The 22,030-nt window shown below is 51.7% G+C and overlaps 1 protein-coding gene across 2 annotated transcripts in view; it reads right to left on the minus strand.

Moving 5' to 3' along the window:
- Positions 1-801: 801 nt before the first annotated feature.
- Positions 802-22,030, minus strand: part of CA5A (carbonic anhydrase 5A) — a 35,582-nt gene continuing 14,353 nt past the window's right edge. Inside the window, exons 4-8 of one of the 2 annotated variants that reach the window (XM_046681795.1) lie at positions 13,463-13,581; positions 11,193-11,288; positions 10,981-11,043; positions 5,194-5,349; positions 802-2,560 (exon numbers count right to left, since the gene is read on the minus strand). In XM_046681795.1, the coding sequence (XP_046537751.1) occupies positions 2,417-2,560; positions 5,194-5,349; positions 10,981-11,043; positions 11,193-11,288; positions 13,463-13,581 (578 nt within the window). In that variant the 3' untranslated portion in view covers positions 802-2,416. The remainder of the gene's footprint in view (positions 2,561-5,193; positions 5,350-10,980; positions 11,044-11,192; positions 11,289-13,462; positions 13,582-22,030) is intronic. The other variant, XM_046681796.1, reaches the window with a different exon arrangement.

Below are 22,030 nucleotides of genomic sequence, written 5' to 3' on the forward strand. Positions count from 1 at the left end.
ACTTTGCAGATGGAGGAAGGGGCCACAAGCCAAGGAGTGTGGGCACCTCTAGAAGCTGGAGAAGGTGAGGGAACGGATTCTGCCCTGGAGCCTCTAGAGGAGCCAGCCCTGCAGACACCTTGACTCAGCTCAGTGAGATGCGTGTCAGACTTTTGGCCTCCAGAACTGTAAGGTTGTTGGAGGCCACTAAGTTTGTGTTAACTTGTTACAGCAGCTGCAGCAAACTCTCCATAAAGACTCAAGAATGGCTGCATTTCCCCAGAGGACAAGAAATATTTTTGGGTCCAAACCTAACTTAAAAATATCTCCTTCCCTTCAGGATGCCACCTGTCCTTGGTGATGGGAACCATCCACCCATCCATGTTCTGCACCCAGCGCTGACTGCCACGGTGTGCACCATCACCCAGGCCCCTAGACTGAGGTGAGACAACACTGCCTCCAGGGCCTTTGTGAACCAACATGAAAGCTTGTTGGGCTGTGTTTGGACAAAGCGTTGCACTGTCACGGGCGCTGGGGAGCAGTGCCCCCTTTTCAGGAAAGAACACGTATAAGGAAGTTTAGGGCGGCTTTCTCTGTAGTTGGTGCCAGAACACTGAATGGCCCAACGCCAGACCGTAAATTGTTGGTACCTGAGGAAGTTCTGTGATGGGGGGAAAAACTGTAAATCTCTGCCAAAATAAGCCACATCCATCCCATAGGTTCTCTTTGATTTCAGACATTTTTGTGGACTATAATAAGTCTATTTATTCTTTGTCTCCCCAGAATGAAATGGAGTTTATCACCACACCTTGTGGACAGGCTTGCATTTGCTTATTTTTCTGTGCTGTTTTTCGCCATTTATCCAACGGTAAGGTCACGTCGGAAGATAATATGATTAGGTTGTTTGTAGAGCTGCATCTCTACCAGAGGGAATGTTTTTAATGCTATTAAAATAAAAATGCCATTCTCAATTAGGACGTGATTCTGCCTTAAAAAGGAAGAATATTCTGACACCTGCTACCACATGGATGAACCTTGAGGACATTATGCAAGAGAAATAAGCCAGACACAAAAAGACAAATTCTGTCTGATTCCACTTATATGCGGGCCCCAGAGGAGTCGAATTCATAGAGACAGAAAGTAGGATGGTGGGCGCCAGGGGCTGGGAAGGCGGATGGAGAGTGAGTGTTTAATGGCGGCAGAGTTTCAGTTTTACAAGATGCAAAGAGCTCTGGAGATGGATGGTGGTGATGGCTGCGTGACATTATGAATGTGTTTAATACCACTGAGCTGTACATTTAAAAATGTTAAAGATAGTAATTTCATGTTGTGTGTATTTCATCACAATTTAAAAAAACCCCGCAGGGAGAAACCAATTACACACCCTCCAGTGACCGCAATTAAATGGCAGCATATACCAAGCAACTCTGGAAAACTCCCCAGCTTTGAAGATGGAGGAAGGGGCCATGAGCCAAGGAATGTGGTGCCTCTAGGAGCTGGAGAAGACAATGGGCAGATTCTCCCAGAACCTCCAGGGGGAGCCAGTCGGGCCCACCTTGATTGCAGACTTCTGGCCTCCAGAACAATGAGAGAATACATGTCTATCGTTTCAAGCCACCAAGTTTGCAGCTGCTATGGGTTGAATTGAGTCCCCCCAAATTTATATGTTGAAGCCCTAAGCCACAGCGTCACTGCATTTGGAGGTGGTGCTTTTAGGAGGTAACTGAGGTTAAATGAGGTCATAAGGGTGGGGTCCTAATCTGGTAGGATTGCTGGCCTTAGAAGAAGAGGAAAGGAGAAAGGTGCTTGCATGCCCTCAGGAAAGGCCGGGTGAGGGCACAGTGAGAACATGGTGTCTGCAACTCAAGGAGAGAGTCTCGCCAGAGCCCGACCTTGCTGGCACCTTGATCGTGGACTTCTGTCTCACAACTGTGGGAAAATGCATTTCGTTTATTTCACTCTCCCTCCCGCAGTGTGTGGTCATTTGTTACAGCAGCCCCAGGATGCTGGTACATCCAGGAATTTGGAAATGGCAAAGAAAGATGTTGGTCTTAGCCTCTGTTGCCTGGAAACGACAGGGTGGCCATGAATGTGGGGAAACAGAGGGTGCCCGTCTGCAGAGAGGAAAGCGTGGAACTGTGAGAGGGCCGGGCAGACGACCTCGGTCAGCTGGGGCTTGCTCGGCCCCATGAGGCCACCGTGCACTGCCGTGGGTCCCCTGGGATACTCTGTCCCAGGGTTCCATGCCCTATCATCCTTAAGCTTCTTTGAAGTGATTTGTTTTCCTTGCAACTGAAAAGTACCTTGACTAAAACAGTGCTCTCTCTTTTTAACTTTGTACGTTAATTTCGAGGTGACGTGTGATCAGACCATGACACTCGGGACATAATACTTCTTTTTAAAGCCGATTCTGCCCGTTAACTTGGACGTAATCAGGTTAGGACCTTGCGCCGTCTCCTGTGGGCTGGAAGGACGCACGGACCTTCCGGTTCATCAGGGGCTGCAGGGGGCGACGGTTGTTCACCATCGTCCTGTCTTCTTCACCAAGGGCAGAAAACAGGAGCGTGCGAAACGCGGCCAGCTGGAATGGAGAGCAACAGAGTAAGCCGGGTGTGGGTACAGAGTGAGCCAACCCCTGGGATCCCTCCGGCCTGTGCGGTCCCTCCCACGTTGAATCAGGGTTGGCCCTATATGGTCAACGCAATATAGCGGGAGTGTCTCCCGAGCTGGGTCAGAGAAGGCCTTGCAGCCTCCACATTTTCTCTTGGATCTCTTGCTCTGGGGAAGCCAGCAGCCATGTTGAGAGGACACTCAAGCAGCCCCACAGAGAGGCCCACGGGAGAGGAACTGAGGCCCATAGCCACAGCCAGCACCAGCTTGCCAACCACCTGAATAAGCCAACTTGGGAGTGAATCCCCCGGCCCATCAAGCTCTCAGGTAACTGCAGCGCCAGCTGATATCTGACAGCAACTCGTCAGAGATCTGAAGGCAGGGCCACCCAAAATTCTGACCCACAGAACTCTGAGGGATGAGAAAGGATGATGGTTTTCTTAAGCTACTAAATTTTGGAGCTATTTGTTACACAGCAATAGATAACTCATGCACACAGCATAAATGCTAAGGTAACACTGGTTGCTTTTCACTCAGAGTGAACGTTTATGCATCATCTCATCTCTTCTCAGAACTTACTGATGAGCTCTGTGAGAATAAGTCACATGTCTAATTAAATATGGAAACTGGGATTAGATCTCACAGTGACCGTTTATTGGACCGATGGGGCACCCCCTGGAGTTGTGGGAGTGCGGTGCACAGTTTCCCGGGCACTCAGCACAGTGTGCCCGTCCAGGATGCTCTTGCTGTGCACGTGTTATTGACCCTCTTATAAATGCGCCCTTTTCCTCTCCCCCACCTGGCAAACTCTGGCCCACCACCCAGAGGGTGCACGCCCTAGCTCCCTGGTCAGGGTAAGCGGCTTCTGCTCTACATTTTTGTGCTCCACCACCCAGCCTGTTTCTGCTTTCCCTCCAGACGGCAGTGTGCAGAGATGCATCCCTGTTTCCATCACCCCCTCATTCCTAGGCCTCTCCCACCCTCTTCTGTTACAACATGTGACACGTGATGGGGGCTTATTACTTGTTTGTTTGGTGACAAAAGGGGTCTGGGTGACAGGGGTCATTTGTCAAACAAGGCCTTCCTCGTGTCTCCTCATGTCTTCCTCGTGTCTGTAACAGTTCTGGTCTGGGGGAACGGTGGGTAACACACCCCACATCTCGAAGTCAGCCCTTCAAAGTCAACAGCATCATTCCGAGACTTTTAAATAAGAGAATATTCTCACAGAATCATAAGGCTGGAGGACCCTCTAAGACCTCGTTTAGAGCCCCCAGAAAGAGGACGGGGCTTGACCAGCAACGTCAGCCCTGGGCATGGGGTGGGAGAGAGGCAGCACACTGGCTGCATAATCATCATTCCTAAACCCGAAACTGCCCTAGACAGACAGACTTTTTCCAGGTCCTGGAGATTTCCGGAGAAAAAGATACTATAACTTTCCTAAAAAGTATACAAGTAATATACTCATTTTTAGCAAAAAAAGAAAAAAGTAGAATATTTAGACAAGGAAAAGGAAGCAAACAAAAGTCACTGCAGACCTATGACCCCCGGACAGTGAGCCCTGACTCTCCGGTGTGTGTATGTGATAGGTTGGGACACGGCTCAGTAAACACTCAGTCGCTCCTCCCTGCTCCACTCACGTTGGCCTGGCCACTGTGACTTGCTTTGGCCGATAGGGTGTGAGTGGGCATGACATAAGCAGATGCCTGTGCATGTGCCCTGTGGCTTATCTTTTGCATTTCTGTCATTTAACTTGTGAACCAGCCCTGGACAGCCAGTGGTCCCAATCAGAGCCTCCCCAGCGAGCCCAGAGACCCGGGAGCAGGAAAAACACAGACTTGTTACAAGCTGTTGACTTTTGGGGTGGTTTGTTACTCAGCATTACAGCAGCAACAGCAGGCTAACACAATCCTTCTGGAATTTCCTCCCGGCATATCTAGTGCCATAACTTCTCAATACAGCAGGTGAGAAAACCCTCTGCAATCTCGATTTCTTCCTGTTCTAGCATCCAAAGAGCAGGACAAACTCCAGAATTGCCTCTTTGCCCTCAATGACCCTACTTCTTTCACGGCTTTCCAGCTTCCATCTGGGACACCCCTTTCTCGGTTAATTTATTCGTCAACAGATACTTACTGTGGTCCGTTACAGGCAAGGACCTATGTCCCAACTATAACGTCACTTCTTCTCTTTTAAAGTCACTTCACCTCGACACAGACTGAAGAGCAAGCAGTGACCTACTTCAAGCGTCTGACCCTAGGGATCCATGCCGCGTCTGAATCCCAAACCACTCACGATTCGGAAGTGCGGCAGTATAGCTGTGCCCCCTCATGTCAGTCCCCTCTCCGGCTTCCCTCCCTTTCTCTCTGTCTCTGTCTCTCTCCCTCTCACACACTAATATCTCAACGTCAGAGGGAGAGCTGCGATCTCAGGAACTTCTGTTCAATCCCCACGAGCTCCTATTCCAATTGGAAAATTCTTCTCGTGCAGGAGCATCAAACACGCTCGGAGAAGGAAACTCCGTGAGGCTTGCTCGCAATCTTAGTGATGCTGCCAGACAGGGGAACTTCTCCAACACAGTCCTACCACACGGTCACAGGCGTGGCTCACCTGGCTCTGGGCCACCTCGATGGGCTTCCTCTGGAGGATCCAGGTGACCGACTCGGTTAGCGGAGGGGTGGTGAGGGAGCCCGGGTAGGTCCAGTAATCCTGGCAGGTGGGCAGCAGACAGGAGGGCTCGAAGGGGCCCATGGCTGCCCGCGCATCCTGAGGGACCGAGACCACAGGCAGCGTCAGTTCTCAGTGGAGGTGGAGGGGGCGCAGGAGGGAAGGGAATGGTGCCCCATCTTTATCTCAGTGATGCGGCCTTCTCGTCGCTCGGAGGGGAGTGCGTTCCCTGAGATAAAGGCTGTAGGGCCGGGCTTCTCACATTTGGAAGCAGTAACAAGAAAATGTGACTATTCTGTCAGAGCAGGGATTCCTACCAAATGCTCATTTGTTTCCTTTTAAAGTTATTCATTTTCATATACCTTGGCTGTGAAAATATTACACTTTTAAAAATGGTGGTAAAATAGCATGCATAACAGAACATTCACCATTTTAACCGTTTTTAAATGTACACTTCAGTGGTGTTAATGACATTCACATTGTTGTGCGACCATCCCCACCATCCATCTCCTGAATTTTGTCATCTTCCCAAACTGAAACTCTGTGCCCGTTGAACACTCACTCCCCTCCCTCTCCCCCAGCTCCTGGTGTCCACCGTCCTACTTTCTGTCTCTGTGAATCTGACGACTCTAGGTCCCTCGTGTGTGTGGAATCCTGCAGTATTTGTCTTTTTGAGATCGGCTTATTTCTCTTAGCATAAAGTCCTCGAGGTCCATCCATGTTGTAGCAGGTGTCAGGATTCCCTTCCTCTTTAAGGCTGAACAAAGCTCCGTCGTGTGGGTGGACCACGTTTTGTTTATCCATTCATCTGTCGGTGGACACTTGGGTTGCTTCCACTTTTTGCTGTTGTGATTAATGCTGCCATTGACACGAATGTACCAATATCTCTTCTAGACGTGCTTCTAATTATTTTGGGTGTATACCCAGAAGTGGAATTGCTGGATCCTATGGTGAGTGTACGTGTAAGTTTTTGAGGAACCACCAGACTGTTTCCCACAGTGACTACACCAGAAAATATTACACTTCTAGGACAGCTGGTCCCCCCTTCCCGGCAGCCCTCCCTGACGCACGCGCGTGGCGATGCCACAGGCTCAGGAGGACGCCGTCCATTGTGCGGGATTCCCTGACCCACATGCCAGGATTTTCCTCCTCCTCACGGTTGTTCCATGACTGTGTGCCAGGCTCTTGGAGCTGCTTCGAGGAGGGGCTCCCGTCAGCACACCCCCCTGCTCAGGGGAGCCCTTGGTTTGCTTGCTTTCCCTGTTTCATAGAAGGAGAGTGAGAAACCTGCCTCTCTGAGTTTCAAGTGGGCTGCCACCATTCATTCATTCATTCATTCATTCCCTCACAGCTGTTTGTCGAGCACTGCGGTAAACCAAGCCCATCTTAGGCCCTGCAGGTACCGCAGTAAATGAAGCAGCCCAAACCACCTGCCCTCGGGGACTCGCCTCTCACTGGAGGGATGCGGACAGCGCACGAACTGAGTGAGTCAGACACCTAGCAGTTCACACGTGGTAAGGGTGATGGAGCAGAGCAAAGCAAGACCGTGGGGTAAGAGATTCAGGGGTGGGGCTGGTGTTTTAAGAGGGGTGGTCCCTAAGGCCTCACTGCAAAGGTGACATTTGAGCAAAGACATGGAGGAGGTGAAGGAAGAGGCCATGCAGGTTTCAGGGGAAGAGCCTTCTAGGAAGCCGGCACAGCCAGTGCAAAGGCCCTGAGACAGGGTGTGACCCAATGGGCCTGAGGAACAACAAAGAGGCTACATGGCTGGAATGAGTAAATGAGACACAAAAGCAATAAAAAGAGACCAGTGGGAAGAGCACCTGCAGTTGGGGACAGCCCTGCTTCTGCCCGGGGATGGGGACCCCTGAAGAAACCCACCAACAGGGGCAGGAGCACTGGAGCTGCTGTCTGGATGCTGCTCAGCACAGCCCCCGGGGGTGTAAAGAGAAAGGAGAGCCTCTTGGCCGGTCTCTGCCTTGTTGCAAGCCAAAGTCATCCAAGCAGGCTTTTACTCAGAGAGGAAAAGATCCCTGGGGGTCCCTCAGGGTGGCAGGCCCGGGACAGTGGCCTCCACGCCTCTGTAAAGCAAGTAAGCCTGAAAGGCCGAGGGCACAGGCCCAGAAGCAAGTTAACACTAACCAGGCCCAGAGTAACAGCCTCAGCTCCAGACCCAGACCCGCTCCGGGTCCCACAGAGGGTGTTCAAGCACGAAGCAGATGTTCCCCCATCCCCAAGGAAGGTGGCCTCCCTGCCCAGCAAAGTCCTCCCACCCAGCCTTCAAAGCCAAAAGCAAGTGGCCCCACCACCTGGCTTGTCCCCTAGCTGCTGACTCTCACCAGTTGGAACAGGGGGACGTTAATTAAGCTGCCAAAGAGAAGGAAATAAATTGATTCACAGTGACAGACACTTAGAAATTGCCTCGTGTGTGCCTGCTGTTCCACTTTGTAATTAATTGTCTGGTTAATGTCGTAAAAACAGCACTATTGAAATATAATTCAGGGCCAGCCCGGTGGCACAGTGGTTAAGTGCACACATTCCACTTCGGTGGCCTGGGGTTTGCCACTTTGGATCCCGGGTGCGGACATGGCACTGCTTGGCACGCTATGCCATGGGAGGCATCCCACATATAAAGTAGAGGAAGATGGGCACAGACGTTAGCTCAGGGCCAGTCTTCCTCAGCAAAAAGAGGAGGATTGGCAGCTGACGTCAGCTCAGGGATAATCTTCCTCAAAAAAAAAAGAAAGAACAAAAAACAAACAAAAAAACAGAAATATAATTCAGATAGCATAGAATTCACCCATTTAAAGTAGACAATTCTGTGGTTTTTAGTGTAGTCACAGATAGATATGTGCAACCACCAGCATAGTCAACATAAGAACATTTTCATCATCTCAAAAAGAACTCCAGAAAGAAAGAGCCCCAGGAAGTACTCTTTAGCTAGCCCACCCCAACCTCCACAGGCCCCTACCCCTCCACAGGCCCCTGCCCCTCCACAGGCCCCTACCCCTCCACAGGCCCCTGCCCCTCCACAGGCCCCTACCCCTCCACAGGCCCCAACCTCCACAGGCCCCAACCTCCACAGGCCCCAACCTCCACAGGCCCCTACCCCTCCACAGGCCCCAACCTCCACAGGCCCCACTAATCTGCTTTCTGTCACCATGCCTTTGCCTGTTCTAGACGCTTCCTGTAAGTGGGATCATCTGAAATGTGGCCCTTTGTGTGTGGCTTCTTTCACTCGGCAGAGCATCTTCAAGGCTCATCCACGTTGCAGTGCGTGTCAGTGCTTCATTCCTTTTCACAGCTTAGTAATATTCCACCATGTGGTCTAGTTAATTCCTGAAGGAAACAGGTCACATGGGCACATGGGACAAATGCAAAAAGTACCAGTGGATGTGTGGTGACAAGTGAAGGCCCTCCGCCTCCCCCCACCCCAACCCAAAGGTGCTGATGTGCCAGGCACCTTCCAAGGCTTTGAACTTTCCAAACTACCCTTGAGAGGTGCTTCTATTTTATTGAGGAAGAAAGTAAGACAGATGTAGGTGACTTTCTCAAAGCCACGTAATTAGACGTGGCAGAACCCAGATGCTACGGGAGGTCGGTCCCGTCCCGAAGCCAGGGCTGGTTCCTCCCTCCCCGGGCTGCAGGGGTCGGGGTGAAGGCAGCAGACCACGAGCAGGAGCAGACGGATGGACCCAACCACCTGTCCACTGAAATTCCGAGAGGCCATCCCTATGTTTCCAGCAGCATTCCCAGGACCTCTGTGTCGCTCTCTTAAGCATGTTAGGGTTCAGAGCTGCCCTCTGCTTACAGACAGCTGCTGTCCCTTGGGGCCCCCAGAGCAAGCGAAGGCCCCTCCTTTGTGTGTCCATCAGCCAGGAGGGCCAGGGTGTTACGGTGGAGACCACCCATTCATCTCGAATACAGACAGACCAGCTCGTGGTGACGGGCGCCCACCCCAGTTGTCTTTGCTGGGAGAAGTGGGTCGACGTGTAGTCCTCTTTGCTGCTGATGAGCATCCCACTCCAGAGGGAAGAGAAGTAGCTTACAGAGAAAGCTCCACGCGATACAGCGAGGGAGAATAAAAACAGGAGAAGGGCAAAACTCTAGGGCTGGAAACGGACCACAGCTCCCCCAGGTTCGGGGGTTGGCTCCAAAAGGCCACAGGACAGAACGTGCTATATGGTCCTGCATGGGGGACCGTGGCTCTACACATTTGTCAAAACCTGTAGAAGTGCACAGCACAGAGGAGACTTACTACATCGCAAATTCCAATAATCAACCCAGACGTTGGGGAAACCCAGGATGGCGAGCCGACTGTGACAAATGACAGGAAATGGAATGCACCCTCCACCCGCGAAGCACAGACTCCTGCTCTCCAAGGCTGGGCCTTTTGTCTCTTAAGAGTCTCACTCTTCCTTTTCAGGTGAGGAAACTGAGCCCCAAAGATGAGTGTCAGGACCAGAACTGAGCCACAGGCACGTCCTCTATCTCCCACTGACCCATTTCTGCCCTGCGATTTGCCCAGAAGAGCTGGAGTTGGCCCATGGGAGAGAAACGCTCCAGCACCTTCCATGGAAGGAAAGCAGCCCCTTGAGTAAACGGCACCTCTCAGTCAGCTCTTCTCTCTCCTGCCAAGAGGTGGGGACCACCCTACGTAGGAGGTGGACGCTGGTGGGGAAAACATCCCAGGTTTACTCTGGCTGCAGACCAGCGACGGAGAGGATGCTCTCAGCACCTTGACCTTGCCGAGTTCCTGAGCTGGCGGACAGGGCAGCGGGGGGCGATCTGCTGTCCATCCCACCAGGCAGGCCAGGAGGTCAACATCAAGGGGAACGCACCACACAGATCAAACAATCTCTGTGAATCAGCCGAGGAAGGGCTGGCCCCCAGCTTTCATCTGGAGCCACTCTCGCCATTGTTAAGACAGGTCAGAGCCCTATCCGTCCCCATGTCCAAGGACCACGGTGACTCCTTCCTGCTTGGAATTCTTTTGTTTGGTACCGAACAAATAAACGACATTTCTCTGGAATTTCCATTTCTCCATCAAAGTCCTTTCTCAGCTGATGTTGGAGAAAAGCTACATTGTTCTCGTCGCCATCTTTGGAGCTGTGCTTAACGCAGCAAGGCGTACAAGGAGCTGAGCGAAGAGCCATTGCCACCAGCGAGCGAGTGGTGGGTTTCCATGGCGGTCCCTCCCTCCCGCCTCCAGGTTCTCCTGGGCCATCCCAGTTCCCTCCGGACGAGTGCGCTAGGAGGCACGCGGGCGGGCACTCTTAATTGTTAATGGTACTTAGGTCGATCAGTTTTAAAGCAAATGTTATCACGAGTGGGTGTCGTTGCCTGGGACAGGCTAAAGATTTTTAAAAGCGGGTCCATGTAATGAAAGATATTAAGTAAATAATAGTGCCACTGGTGGGTGGACATAGCAAAAATCTTCAAGATGCTGCCTGATTGACTCAATTTTGGGAAGCTCGACTCGAGTCCAGCACCCCTACTATACTGCAGAGGGAGGGCCCTGAGGATAGCAGTGACACCTTCGAGGTCAGAGTGTGAGCCAGGGAGCCACACAACTAGAATCGGCCCCTGGGGGTTCCATTCCCAGTCCCGGCCTCAGACCCCCTCTGCAATGCTCTGGCCACCAAAATGGTTTTTCTCCCTTGCAAATGAGTCATTACTCTAAACAATTCTACTTTTCCAATCACGCTGCTTTCAAAATACGTAGCTCACCTTATGCCTTATTTCCGGCAGGACGTCCACCAACTTCTGCAGCCCCTCGTGATGGGCGCCCAGCTGTACAGCACAGACACGAAACATTGGTTTGGAAAAGCAGAAGATAGGACGACAGCACAGTTCACTCTAAATCGGCCGTGTCTAAAGGCAGTTCTTGGTTCCCGCACACGACTTTCTTCTCTGGAAGAGCTACGCCCTGGCAGGATTACCTTTAAAAAGACGCCTATCACCGCCAGGCCGCTCTCTCCCATCACAGCTTCGCTGTAATTCTGGTATTTCACAGAATTCCAGTGGACTAAATGCAGCTGGAACACAGGAGCGAGAGAAATGACATTTATCACGATGCGGCAAGAAACAAAAGAGTCACTCCTCCTTCTGTGGGGCAGACCTATATGTCCATTTAATGATTTTAATGAATTCAGCATCATGGCTGGGTCTGAGGGGGCTGCAGCGCTGAGCGAACAATGAAAGCACGGAGAGGAGGGGCCTCGGCGGGTCGGGGCGAGAGAAAGGAGGCACGTTTCAACTTTATAAAATAGAAATTGGCGGTTGGACTATTTGTTGCTCTCAGACATCCTTGCACGAGGGCTGCGAAATAAAATCCAGGACTCTCAGTTAAATTTGAATTTCAGATAAACAACGAATAATTTTTTAGTCTAAGTGTGCCCCAAATGTTGCATTCTTTTCTTCTATATCTGTCACCCTACCTTGAACTTCGTCTGTGACTTTATTTTACTTCCCTCCTTTGGTTTTCCTAAGCCCAAACTCGGCATCGGGATTGGCCAGGTGACAAGGATCTAAATCAGAGGCGGGTAAGGGCTGGGGAAACGGGCTTTCCTGGGTCACTGGCGCGCAGGAGGCAGAACCAGGACAACCAGGCCTGGCTTGGGGCTCTGTGTGACGAGAACACGTGGTCCTGAGGAGGCTGAGTTTGGTTCAGCGTCTAGAAGGGCCCTGGGTGTCTGTACATATTCCCCTTTACAGGCATGAGTTGTGGCCAGGCCTTTCTGAACGGCGACCAAGCCAGAGCCCAGAAAGCCTGTGGCCTCTCATGGTCAACAAGACCCTCCCTCCCTATGCAGCAGCTGGATTCCAGGGCCTGGAGGGCTCTGCCGAGGGTGCTGGGCCCTCATGTGCCCCGTGTGGCACCTCACTCCACACAAGCCTCAGTGCTCTGGCCATGCACATCGGGGACAGTGACAGTGGCATGGCCTCTCCCTGCTGGTGCATAGCTCACCTGAAGCCCCCGCCCACTGTCCTAGTGCCGTCACCCAGAAACAGAGATGGCTGGGCCCTGGCCCCCACAGAAGCCTTCTTCCGTCACAGACCCTGCCTTTAGAGCTGGCTTTGCCTCCCCAACCCCCCAGGAACGGTAGGCTCCAGCCTGGGCCAGAGGCGTGGCCAGGACGGCCGCAGCCCCTGCTCGGCCCCACTCAGGGAGAGGCCCTGGCGGGTCCCGAGCGCTGATCTCCTCTAATAAATCACAACTTCCTCTGTTAAAATAGCTGTTCATTAAAAACCACAGCGCAGACACACAGTTACTAAGATAGAAGGTGAGTTGTTAAACCAAAGGGAGCATGTGGCAAGCTAGTGTTCCTCTATTTCTGTCATATTTGTAAATACATGTATAATCATAGCAAGGGACGTGACTCCCTATTTTTAAACTCTGGGTGTGTGATCATAGGTGATTTTCACGTTTCCAGTGGCCTGGCCTCTAGTGCTATTTTCACTATCGTGTTCCTTCCCCTCAACGGCCACAAAAAGTTGAGACGGAACAGTCCCTAATTTGAAATGCATCAGAAGTCCAGGTGCCTGGTCAGGGGCGGAGGGACGGGCCAGGGGGCAGCCGTGTGATCAAGTGACTGTGGCAAAATGTCAATTGCAGGATCTGGTGGCAGTGCACGGGCTCTCACCGCACAGTTGTTTCCATTTTTTTGTATGTTGGAAAAATTTCATAATAAAATATCGGGGGAAATCTGTAAGGCATCATCCGTCACCCCACCGTAACTACAAAACCCAGCTCCTAACATCTGTCTCCACTCCTGTGACTTACTGACTCCCATTTGGAATGTTGCAAATATCACTTTGCTTGAAGAACATGATCTCTATTGTGAAGATTTTCAGATTCTCAATAGAAAGCCTCGCCTGCCTTGAAGGACAGGAAGCTTCTAGTCTATAATCTACCGGCAGCAAGGGGGTGGCTGAGAGAGATGCTAAGAGCGCAGACGCTGTGCTTGAATCCCAGCCGTCTGACTTTGCAAGTTACGTAACCACTCAGAACCTCAGTCTCTTCTTCTGTTAAATCAAAGTGCTAACAGTACTCTCCTGTTAGGAAAGTTGTGTGATTGAATGGGTAGGGTGGTGAATTGTTGCAGTTTGAGCAGTGGGAGTCCCCTATGACTAGAGAAATCCTTTGTTTCTGGGCAACCAAGCAGGGTAGAAAGCACCCACAATTCTTGCTAGGATGACGTCTACAGACCTCTGCCGGAAAAGCGTGGGCGTCCACGGTGTGCTCTGAGCCCCACTCGTTCGTGTCTCCCCAGTGGAGGTGGAACTGCTTTAGTCTGTAGTGGTTTTCCAAGGGGCCACCGCTAATTCCTAGAAGATGAAGCCAGTAGAACTGGTGCATTAGTTTGTCTGGTCGTTGGACGGTGGTGTTGCTGTCTACATGGAGGTCACATGATTTCACTCTCAAGAAAAGGATGTCGCACTGAAATGACAAACTGGAAGGTGGGTCCGTGAGAGCTGAGATCTCCTCTGCTCATCTCTGTCGCCACCGCCTGGCCCTGGGCCGGCCACACCTCCCTCACTGTAAACGCCTGGGGGAACAGACTCCTGCGCAGCCACCAGGTGACTGTAGGGGCCTCAACCCAGCTGCGTGCAGCAATAGGCAAAGAAAAACTGTTTCTGAGGTACATGCTGGTCCTATAAGATTTCCAGATTTTTCTTTAATTAAAAAAAATGATGTCTTTTGAATTAAAAAACAGCAGCTTAAATTCTGTCACAAAATAATTCCATAAACTAACATGTAATGAGCAAGACGTTTAAATGAACCCATTCTGAGATACAATGAGCCACCTTGTCCACCGGTGCTGACCTTTTTGCAGCCCTTGCTCAGTCTGGTCCCACTACGTGACCAGGTTTTACTGGGATGTTCTTTCCAAGTCACCCTAAACAACTGGTGTGGCCTCCCCAAGAGCTGTTAGTCTGACGCCCACGGCTCAGACGTGACGAGCTCCCATCACCAAGGAACCTGGCTCTAACCTGTGGAACTGGGGGTACCCCCACCAGAGGCCCTGGGAATCTGCATGTTAACAAGCTGCCGGGTGACTGTGATGCACGCGGTATAGCTTGTCTCTGGCTACATTTTGCTAACAGATTTCCACCAACAACTGCTACAAATATAAGGGTCACTGTTGGACATCTTGCTTCTGACGGAAGTGAGCACCCGTGCTCTGGGATGGCTGGGACAAGTCTGGAGGACACTCCAGAGAATGGGGTGAGTTCCGGGGGTGGCCTTGCCTGCACCAAGTCTTCCACGTGGCAAAACCAGGGAAAACATTTAGTGATGTGAAGGATGCCATGGACGGTGTCAAATGCTACCGGCGAGTGGTGTTTTCTGTTTTGCTTTTGCCATAAAAAGTTGGTAGCAGAAAAGCACTGAGCTGCAAACTAGGAAACAGTTGCAGCTCGTGATTGCGCCCTCGATCAAGTCATGAAGTTTCCCGTTCCTCTTTCTTCACTCGCAAATGACAGTGTTGGTCTATAACCCCTGGTTGTAAAGTTCTGTGGTTCTGAGAGGTAATCTATTCTGCTGAACACACACGCATGAATTATATCTCAATCTAAAAAATACACAGGAGTATCTCTTCCCCAGCAAGTACACAAAAACGTTGTAAACCATGAAGTCTGATCTGCTGGCGGCCAACAGCACAGGCAGCTGGAAGGAGCCCCCTGTGCATGAGGAAGGCAAGGCAGAGGGGCAAACCTCCCAGGCGGGTTTGAAGGGCAAGATGTTAATGGAGATTTTCTGTGGCTAAAAATACAAGAGGGGTGATGTTTTTCCTTTGAGGGGTAAGGATACTCGAGCCCATCAGCCTTCCTAGTTTTGCACCGTATTTTCATTGATCAGGAGAGGTTAGATGGGTTGCTGGTAATCCCAGCAATGGGAGCTGGGATTTGAACACAGATCTGGTGCCAAAATCCATGCCTTTTCTACTTTATCTTTCAAAGTAAAAAACATATTCTAAGGAAATTATAGAATCACGAAACGCAGGCAGTGGTAATCTTTGTGCCTCTTCTGCCTGGAGCCTTGTAGCTGTGGTGGAAAGGAAGTTTGTGGTACTGTCCAGCCAGAGACCTTGTGCCACCAAAACGTACCAATTAGTGACCAAGAGGTGAGCCTAAGGGGAGAGTCTGCCACTCATCTGACCAACTTTCCTCCAGGCGATGCCCTGGGCACTGAGAGACTGAGACTGGCAATATGCTCACTTACCCAGAAGGTAACCACGTGGATGTCCACGCACGTCTATAACATCTCTTCTAAAACAAAAGTGCCAGATGGCAACAATCATGAGTGGGCCTGGATTTGTAATTTAGCTCTGCCCCTAATTTGCTCTGTGACCTTGAGCAAGTTACTCAGCCTCTCTGAGGCTATGACATGAGGAGTACTGACAGGATAACCTGAGACGACGGCAGGGAAAGCCCGTTGTAAAGTGTTGTCAGACGACAATGATGATAATGATGCTGGTGACTAGACAGCACCTAATCTTTCAGGGACTCGGCTCCTTCAATGACTAAAACAATAGAATTGCCAGCTAAATGGTTCTTGTTTTTCTTTCCAGCTCAAGCATCTTAGAATTCTACCCAGACACACACATACAGAATCCAAGAAGATTGATACCAACCGTGTGAGGCATAAATGTACCGCTAGCTGGATGTCTGCCAGATCCCCACCAAAAATAACCCTGTAGAAAAATCACTCCCCACTGTTGCTAACGACAGAGAGCCCAGAACAGGAGACTGCTGGGCTGGGAGGGGACGGGTGGAGGGCAAGCATTCCTCCTTCCTCTGGCAGGTAAAGAGCAACAGAGGTCGGAAGACTTTCCCAAGGTCACCCTCCGTGCAGGACTGGACACACGGGCCATGGTTTCATGCTCTCCCCGACATCAAACTGCCCCCAGATTCTCTGCTGAAGCAGCCTCTCGCCAGTCGGACTCCCGCCCTTCTGCTTCCCTAAGACACTGTCTCCCGCTTTAGTAAGAGAATACAAACGGATGTCTGTCCTTTGGAAGCCCAGGGCACTTGCCCTCTGCAGGAGAGAATGTTCCTTCTCAGTGGAGCCTCCCGGACATGCCTCTCCTCCCATCCTTCAGGCTGCTGTGTGGTCATCTGTCAATGAACGGCGGTTGCCCTGGGCTGGGACCAAACAACCCCATAACAGAATCCCCGGAAGGCTGCTGCACCTCACTAGCTCTGTAACATGCAGGCGCAAATAAGGAGACGGCGAAACCTGAGATTCCTAGGACGATGAGTGAAGAGCAAGGGGTCTGGGTCTGGCTGAATTTCTAGGGCATAAGTGGGGGATACTTTGTAACGTGGGCTGGGCTGGAGCGGCCCCCTGTGGCAGGTGGTGGAGACACACTGGGGTCCGGCATTTTGGCCGTCCTGGGCTTGATGCCCCTTGCAGCCTCACTCCTTTAAGTGCATCTCAGGAAGAGAAAAAGAGCTTGTCAAAAAGCACAATTCTATTTTCAAGAACCACAGCGGGTATCGACTACACGGAAAATCTCCCTGGAACAATGTCTCTAAAATTAGACCAACGGGCAAAGACAGCCCCCTAGCAAAATGTCAAGTGTCTTCATTTTAAAAAAGGAAAACAGCGTTTCCTGCCCCTTCTGCAGGTGGTCAGGAGCGGGGTCTGGTGTCAGATGCTGGCGCCACCTCTTCCAAACTGAGTGACTCTGGTCCAGTTAAGAAGCCACTCCCAGCTTCAGTTTCCTCAGCTGTAAAATGGGGATGAACCTAGAGGCTACTCGATATTGCAAGGGACATTGCAAGGATTATGTCATGTGTGAGACACAACGTTCTTAGCACAATGCTTGGCATTTTGGAAGCACCCAAAGAACGAAAACCAGCAGCCATGACATGTCTCTGAAATGGGACGAAGCAGCTGATGAAGGAGGAGTGGCCGTCTCATGGGTCCTGGGTGCTGTGCAACCACACCCATCAGCTCAAGTCATGCTCAGAGCCTGGTGGGCAGTTAGGACGTGCTGTGAATGCCACTAACCGACAGCCAGCGTCTATTGAGCGCCTGCCCGCTGCTGGACATGGTGCAAAGCACTTGATGTCCCATGTCCTCCCCCCGCTCCCCGTCTCCTCCTCCCATGATTGGTTCCACACAATGGCCCTGCGAGTGGGCACTATTAGCCCAATTTCGAGATGAAGAAACTGAGACTCAGAGGAGGTCAGCCACCTGCCTCAGGCCACCAGGCAACCTCAACCCAGGGCTGCTTGAAGGTGCAGCCCCTCAGCTTTGGAAGCAAGGTTCAAGGCAGACTCTGCGACTTTTCCCACCGGGAAAGTTGGGAACCCAATTTAAGGCTGCAGCCCTGGATAAAATAATCTCAAAGTCACTTTTCATAATGGCTATATGGTGTCAGAGTAATTCTCTTCAATAAAACTGTTTTAAAAGGTAAGCCCAATTCGTAAAAAGGGGACCTTTATCTGGCCAGCCCCCAGCCTCCAGTCCCCAGACTCCTGCATCAGTAGGGTCTGTCCACGGAGCGGAGGCCATACGTCACCCCAGCAGTCCCCACGAGCAGGTGCATCAAGATTTAATTGGAGAATTGCACCGGAACCAGCCCCTCCAAACCCCCTGAGGACGGATGATGCTGGAGGCTAACTCCAGGCTACTGTTTGCTGACCCCAGAAACTATTGTCTATTACAATAGCTGCTGTTAATAGCCATCTATTTGAGTTCACTGTTTTTTCCAGGACAAGCAGGCTTTTGGCAGTCATGGTTGTTTTATGGCTTAAAATAAGTGCAAGAGAAGTTAGAGATGTTCTAATTAGTCACAACTGCAAAAAATAAGATGTTGCCGAGGATCAGCCTGTTCTTGATGCTGCTCTGGGGTTTAAGCAACGTTCCGAAGCTGTAAAGTGCAAGGGCAAAGGGTTTCCGTGTGTCCTCTGGATCAGGACGGTCTCTGGGATTCTCTCCAGGCAGGGAGCAGCAGGAGCTGGTGACCAGCACGCTGCCAGCGTTTGAGGGACTCAGCCCCACCGGAGACCCCTGAAGTGGGGGAGTCCAGACGGCTGTCTGGGAGTCAAAATCTAAGATCATCACACATTGGCTCTGGTGTTAAAGCCAGGTGACCAGAGCTCAAATTGTGGTCTTAGGCAGGGTGGCCTTGAGCGGGTTGTTTTAATTCTCTGCATCTCAGGCTTGACATGTATTGGTAAAACCATAATGACATCCATTCGTTGGAACACGGCGAGGATCACGTACAGTAAGGATCACATGCAGTGACGCCTACAGACCGCTCCCTAGAATGGCCCCTGGCACCTCACAGGGGCTCAACTAGTGGTAGCACTTTCTGTTTGTATTGCTGGTATTATTATTATTAAAATTATCATCACCATGATCATCATCATCATCATCATAGCAGAGGTTTGCAGTCACCCAAAACAGCTACTCTTATTCCCAAGACAGGACCTGCATGTAAAGACATTGAAGGACAGACATGTCTTAAGAAAGTGTCCATGAGAAGGGGCTCAGCCAGCCACAGAAGCATAAAAGAGAATAAACCATCCATTCAATAAATATTCCCCGAGTTCCTCCTCTCTGCCGCCCACAGTTCTAAGTAGCGGGGATGGGGAGAGAATGACACACACGCAATCCTGCTCTCCTGGATCTTGGGATCAACAGGGAGGGCAGACGGTGCCTCACTGACGGGCATCCGCAGCGAGAAGCGTTGGGGCAGGCACAGATGGGACGTTTTGCGGGAAGCTCAACTGGTGTAGGGCATCAGAGAGGGCCTCCTAGAGGAAGTGGTGGCCTAGGTGAGCCTGAGGAATGGAGACAAAGACAGTTCCAGGCAGAAAGGGACAAGAGGGAGCGAGGACTGGAGGGAGAGCAGGTCACCGTGGTGGATCAGGTGGGAGTTCCAAGTGGTGGACATTCATGCAGGGGGCAATGAGGGGTGGGTTGAGGGGCAGAGGGGCTGGTGCGGGCAGGGGCCAGGTAGGGGAGCTTTCATCAACAGACTTTGAATGTTCCAGTCTTTACAAACGGACACATCCTGCAAGAGTCTGCTGATGCCATCAGCTGTTCGATTCCTCCACTCCTCTAGCCTGACTCCGAACTCAACTGTAGGTGGGCGAGCGGGTAGAAAACGTGCTGTGGGGTGCGCCCGGAGCCCTTCCCTGGTGCTCTTCTGCCCCAGTGAGTAGCACGAAGGCCGAGGATGCTGGGTGCCTGGAGGCTGAGGTGCTGCTGCCCGCTGACGTTCTCCTTTCAATCACAAGGCCAACGTGGAAAGCCCTGGAGAATACCACAGTCTGTGGTGGGCTCTCCTGAGTAAGTTACAGGAATCTGCTCAGCATCTCACACACAAAGTCCTCAAAGTCATCCTCCCGAGGCCTCCGCCGGGGCTCCTTTCAAGTCTCTCCTCTTTCTCGTCCTTTCCATTGAGTCTCTGCCCACAATGCCCCTGCCTCCTCTCTTAGGCCTCCCCCACCACACGCAGCTCTGCTCTGTCCCCTTCTCCTCCCACGCTGCCCACACACCTCACATCCCAGCCACTGATCCTCCTCCGCCTCCCGAAACCCTGAGGAACGTGGTGGCCCCTCCTGATCCACACGCCAGCCTTGCAGACGTGGTCAGTGGACCCTCCTTGCGTTGCCCTCTCTGAGTGCAGCCGTGTGCAGTGGCCGGTGCAGGGGTGTGGGGAAGATGCAGGATCCAGAGCTCACGTCTGCCTTGAGAGGTGGGGGAGGGGGTGGCAGGGCTTGCATTTGCCATGTGCGACTCAGTTTATCTTTCAATTCACCTTTCCACTTATTTCCTAACTTGAGATCTCCTTGCAAGCAAAGACTGCATCTGGAAGGTTCTGGGACCTGAAGCAGTACTGTGCACAGTAAGTGCTCACTAAACCCAGGAGGTAGTGGCGTGAGCTGCTACACTGCAGATTCATAATTGCAGCTTCTTGTGCAGCCTGGTGAGGGGACAGGGTCAAAGAACCACACCTGCACCTAACGTCCAAAATAACACCTCTGACCCCCCCAAAATTCCCAAGCCCAGGACCTGAGATAAGAGACAGTAGATAAATAAGGAAGGAAGATGGAAAATATATAGTTTTAGGAACTGGATTACCAGTTTATTAATTTGCAGTGAAACATAACTGCCCCAGGACCACAGTGTGATAATCACGTTCTCTCATCCCAGTCAAGGTGTCATCTTGGGACCATGCAGCCACAGTGCCCTTCCTGACAGCACAGAATTCCCTTCCGTAATCCTCCCTTCCTCCTCTGCATAATCTTGAACCACTAGTTCATGCCTTGCTGCAGGCACCTCTCACCTAACCCGGCTCACGGAAGGGTCCCTGGGACTTGGGTCCGGTGTGGGACGATGCTGGGGCCGGAGGGATGAGAAAGCAGTTCTTCCTGCCGCATTCCTGACCTGTCTCCAGGCCCGATCTCCAGCCTACCTTTCCAGGAGGGAGCCCCCAAATTCTTATGTGGCTGGAGTCAGTTTCTTTGGCTTGCATCCGAAGATCCCCAACTGGCGGAAGTGAGGTCTGCAGACTTTAAACTCACGCTGGTCTGCAGGTCATGCATTCACTCCAGGAGCAAACATTCATTCATTGAGCTCCTGCTGTGTGTGCCAGCTGCAGGTTCTACAGTGGTGAACAGCGCCCGTGGCCTTCAGCTCTCAGGAACCATGCCCAGCTGGGATCTCTTGGCACCGGGGATAATTATTAACTGCCATTTAGAGGATAAAAGGCCGTTATTGGCCCCACTTTACAAATGACTTAAATTTCACTTTGATGTTGGAAGGAGTATTAGCAGGCCCCTGGCTTCAGTGCCTGACACCTCAGCTGCTGATTACTGTCCTCGCGAGTGAGTGCCCCTTCCAGAAGGCTGCTCACAAGTAGGATAAGGGCCTCCAGGCTTGGAGTTCCCATTTTTCTTCCTTCGGCCGATTGCCTGGGTCACACAAACACATGGAGTCCTCCGTAGTCAGAGAAAGCCAGACTCAGCCTGGCCAGCAGCTGCTTCTCTGCCTTCTCTGTGTTCCCCCTAGTGGAAAACATTAAAAGAGCACATGGCCGGTGCCTCATTTGATGATTTTATTTTGAATGAACCCCAGGAGGCGAAGCTGTCATTGGCTGGCTGCTCAATTCTCTTGGCACGGTGCTGGGCGCTTCACACAGGCCCTCTTTCAATCCTCCCACCAACCAGCCAACGTCAGAGCTTCAGTTTCCAGAAGAGGAGACTGAGGGTCAGAGAGTTTAGGGGACATGCTCATGCCACCCAGCTGGTAAGTGGAGGAATGCAGCCTCACACTTGGCTCTTTCTGCCCAGAGATGGGGCTCTCACCACCATGCTTACTCCCTTAAAGAGTAAGATGAGCTGCCACTGAGGTGCTGGGGGGCAGCCCAGGACCCTGTCCCCCAGAGGAGAAGGGTCTAGTATGGAAGACAGAGGTGTTTTTCCATTTGCTGTTCTCTTCACGCCACTCAGCTAAGTGGGCAGGCTGAGTGGTGGGGATGGGGAACAGGGCATCTTAGCTCCCTGGAGTCAGGCCTGGCGCTGTCAGCAAGACCCCAGTGCCCTGGCTGCTCTTCCACGGGTGGCGGGAGGCAGTAGGATTTGGAAACAGCCCTGGGTTTGAATATTGGATGTGGGTGTCCTCTTCCGATAAATGGGAAGATTTGCCTATCTCTTGGGGTGATCGTGAGACTTAACCCCCAATCAGCCGTTGATTTGTCACAAGCTCTCAAATGTCGTCTCGCGACAGAAATGACCAGTACCACCAGGTCAT

This window comes from Equus quagga, chromosome 13 (assembly GCF_021613505.1).
Source record: "Equus quagga isolate Etosha38 chromosome 13, UCLA_HA_Equagga_1.0, whole genome shotgun sequence".
Taxonomy (NCBI): domain Eukaryota; kingdom Metazoa; phylum Chordata; class Mammalia; order Perissodactyla; family Equidae; genus Equus; species Equus quagga.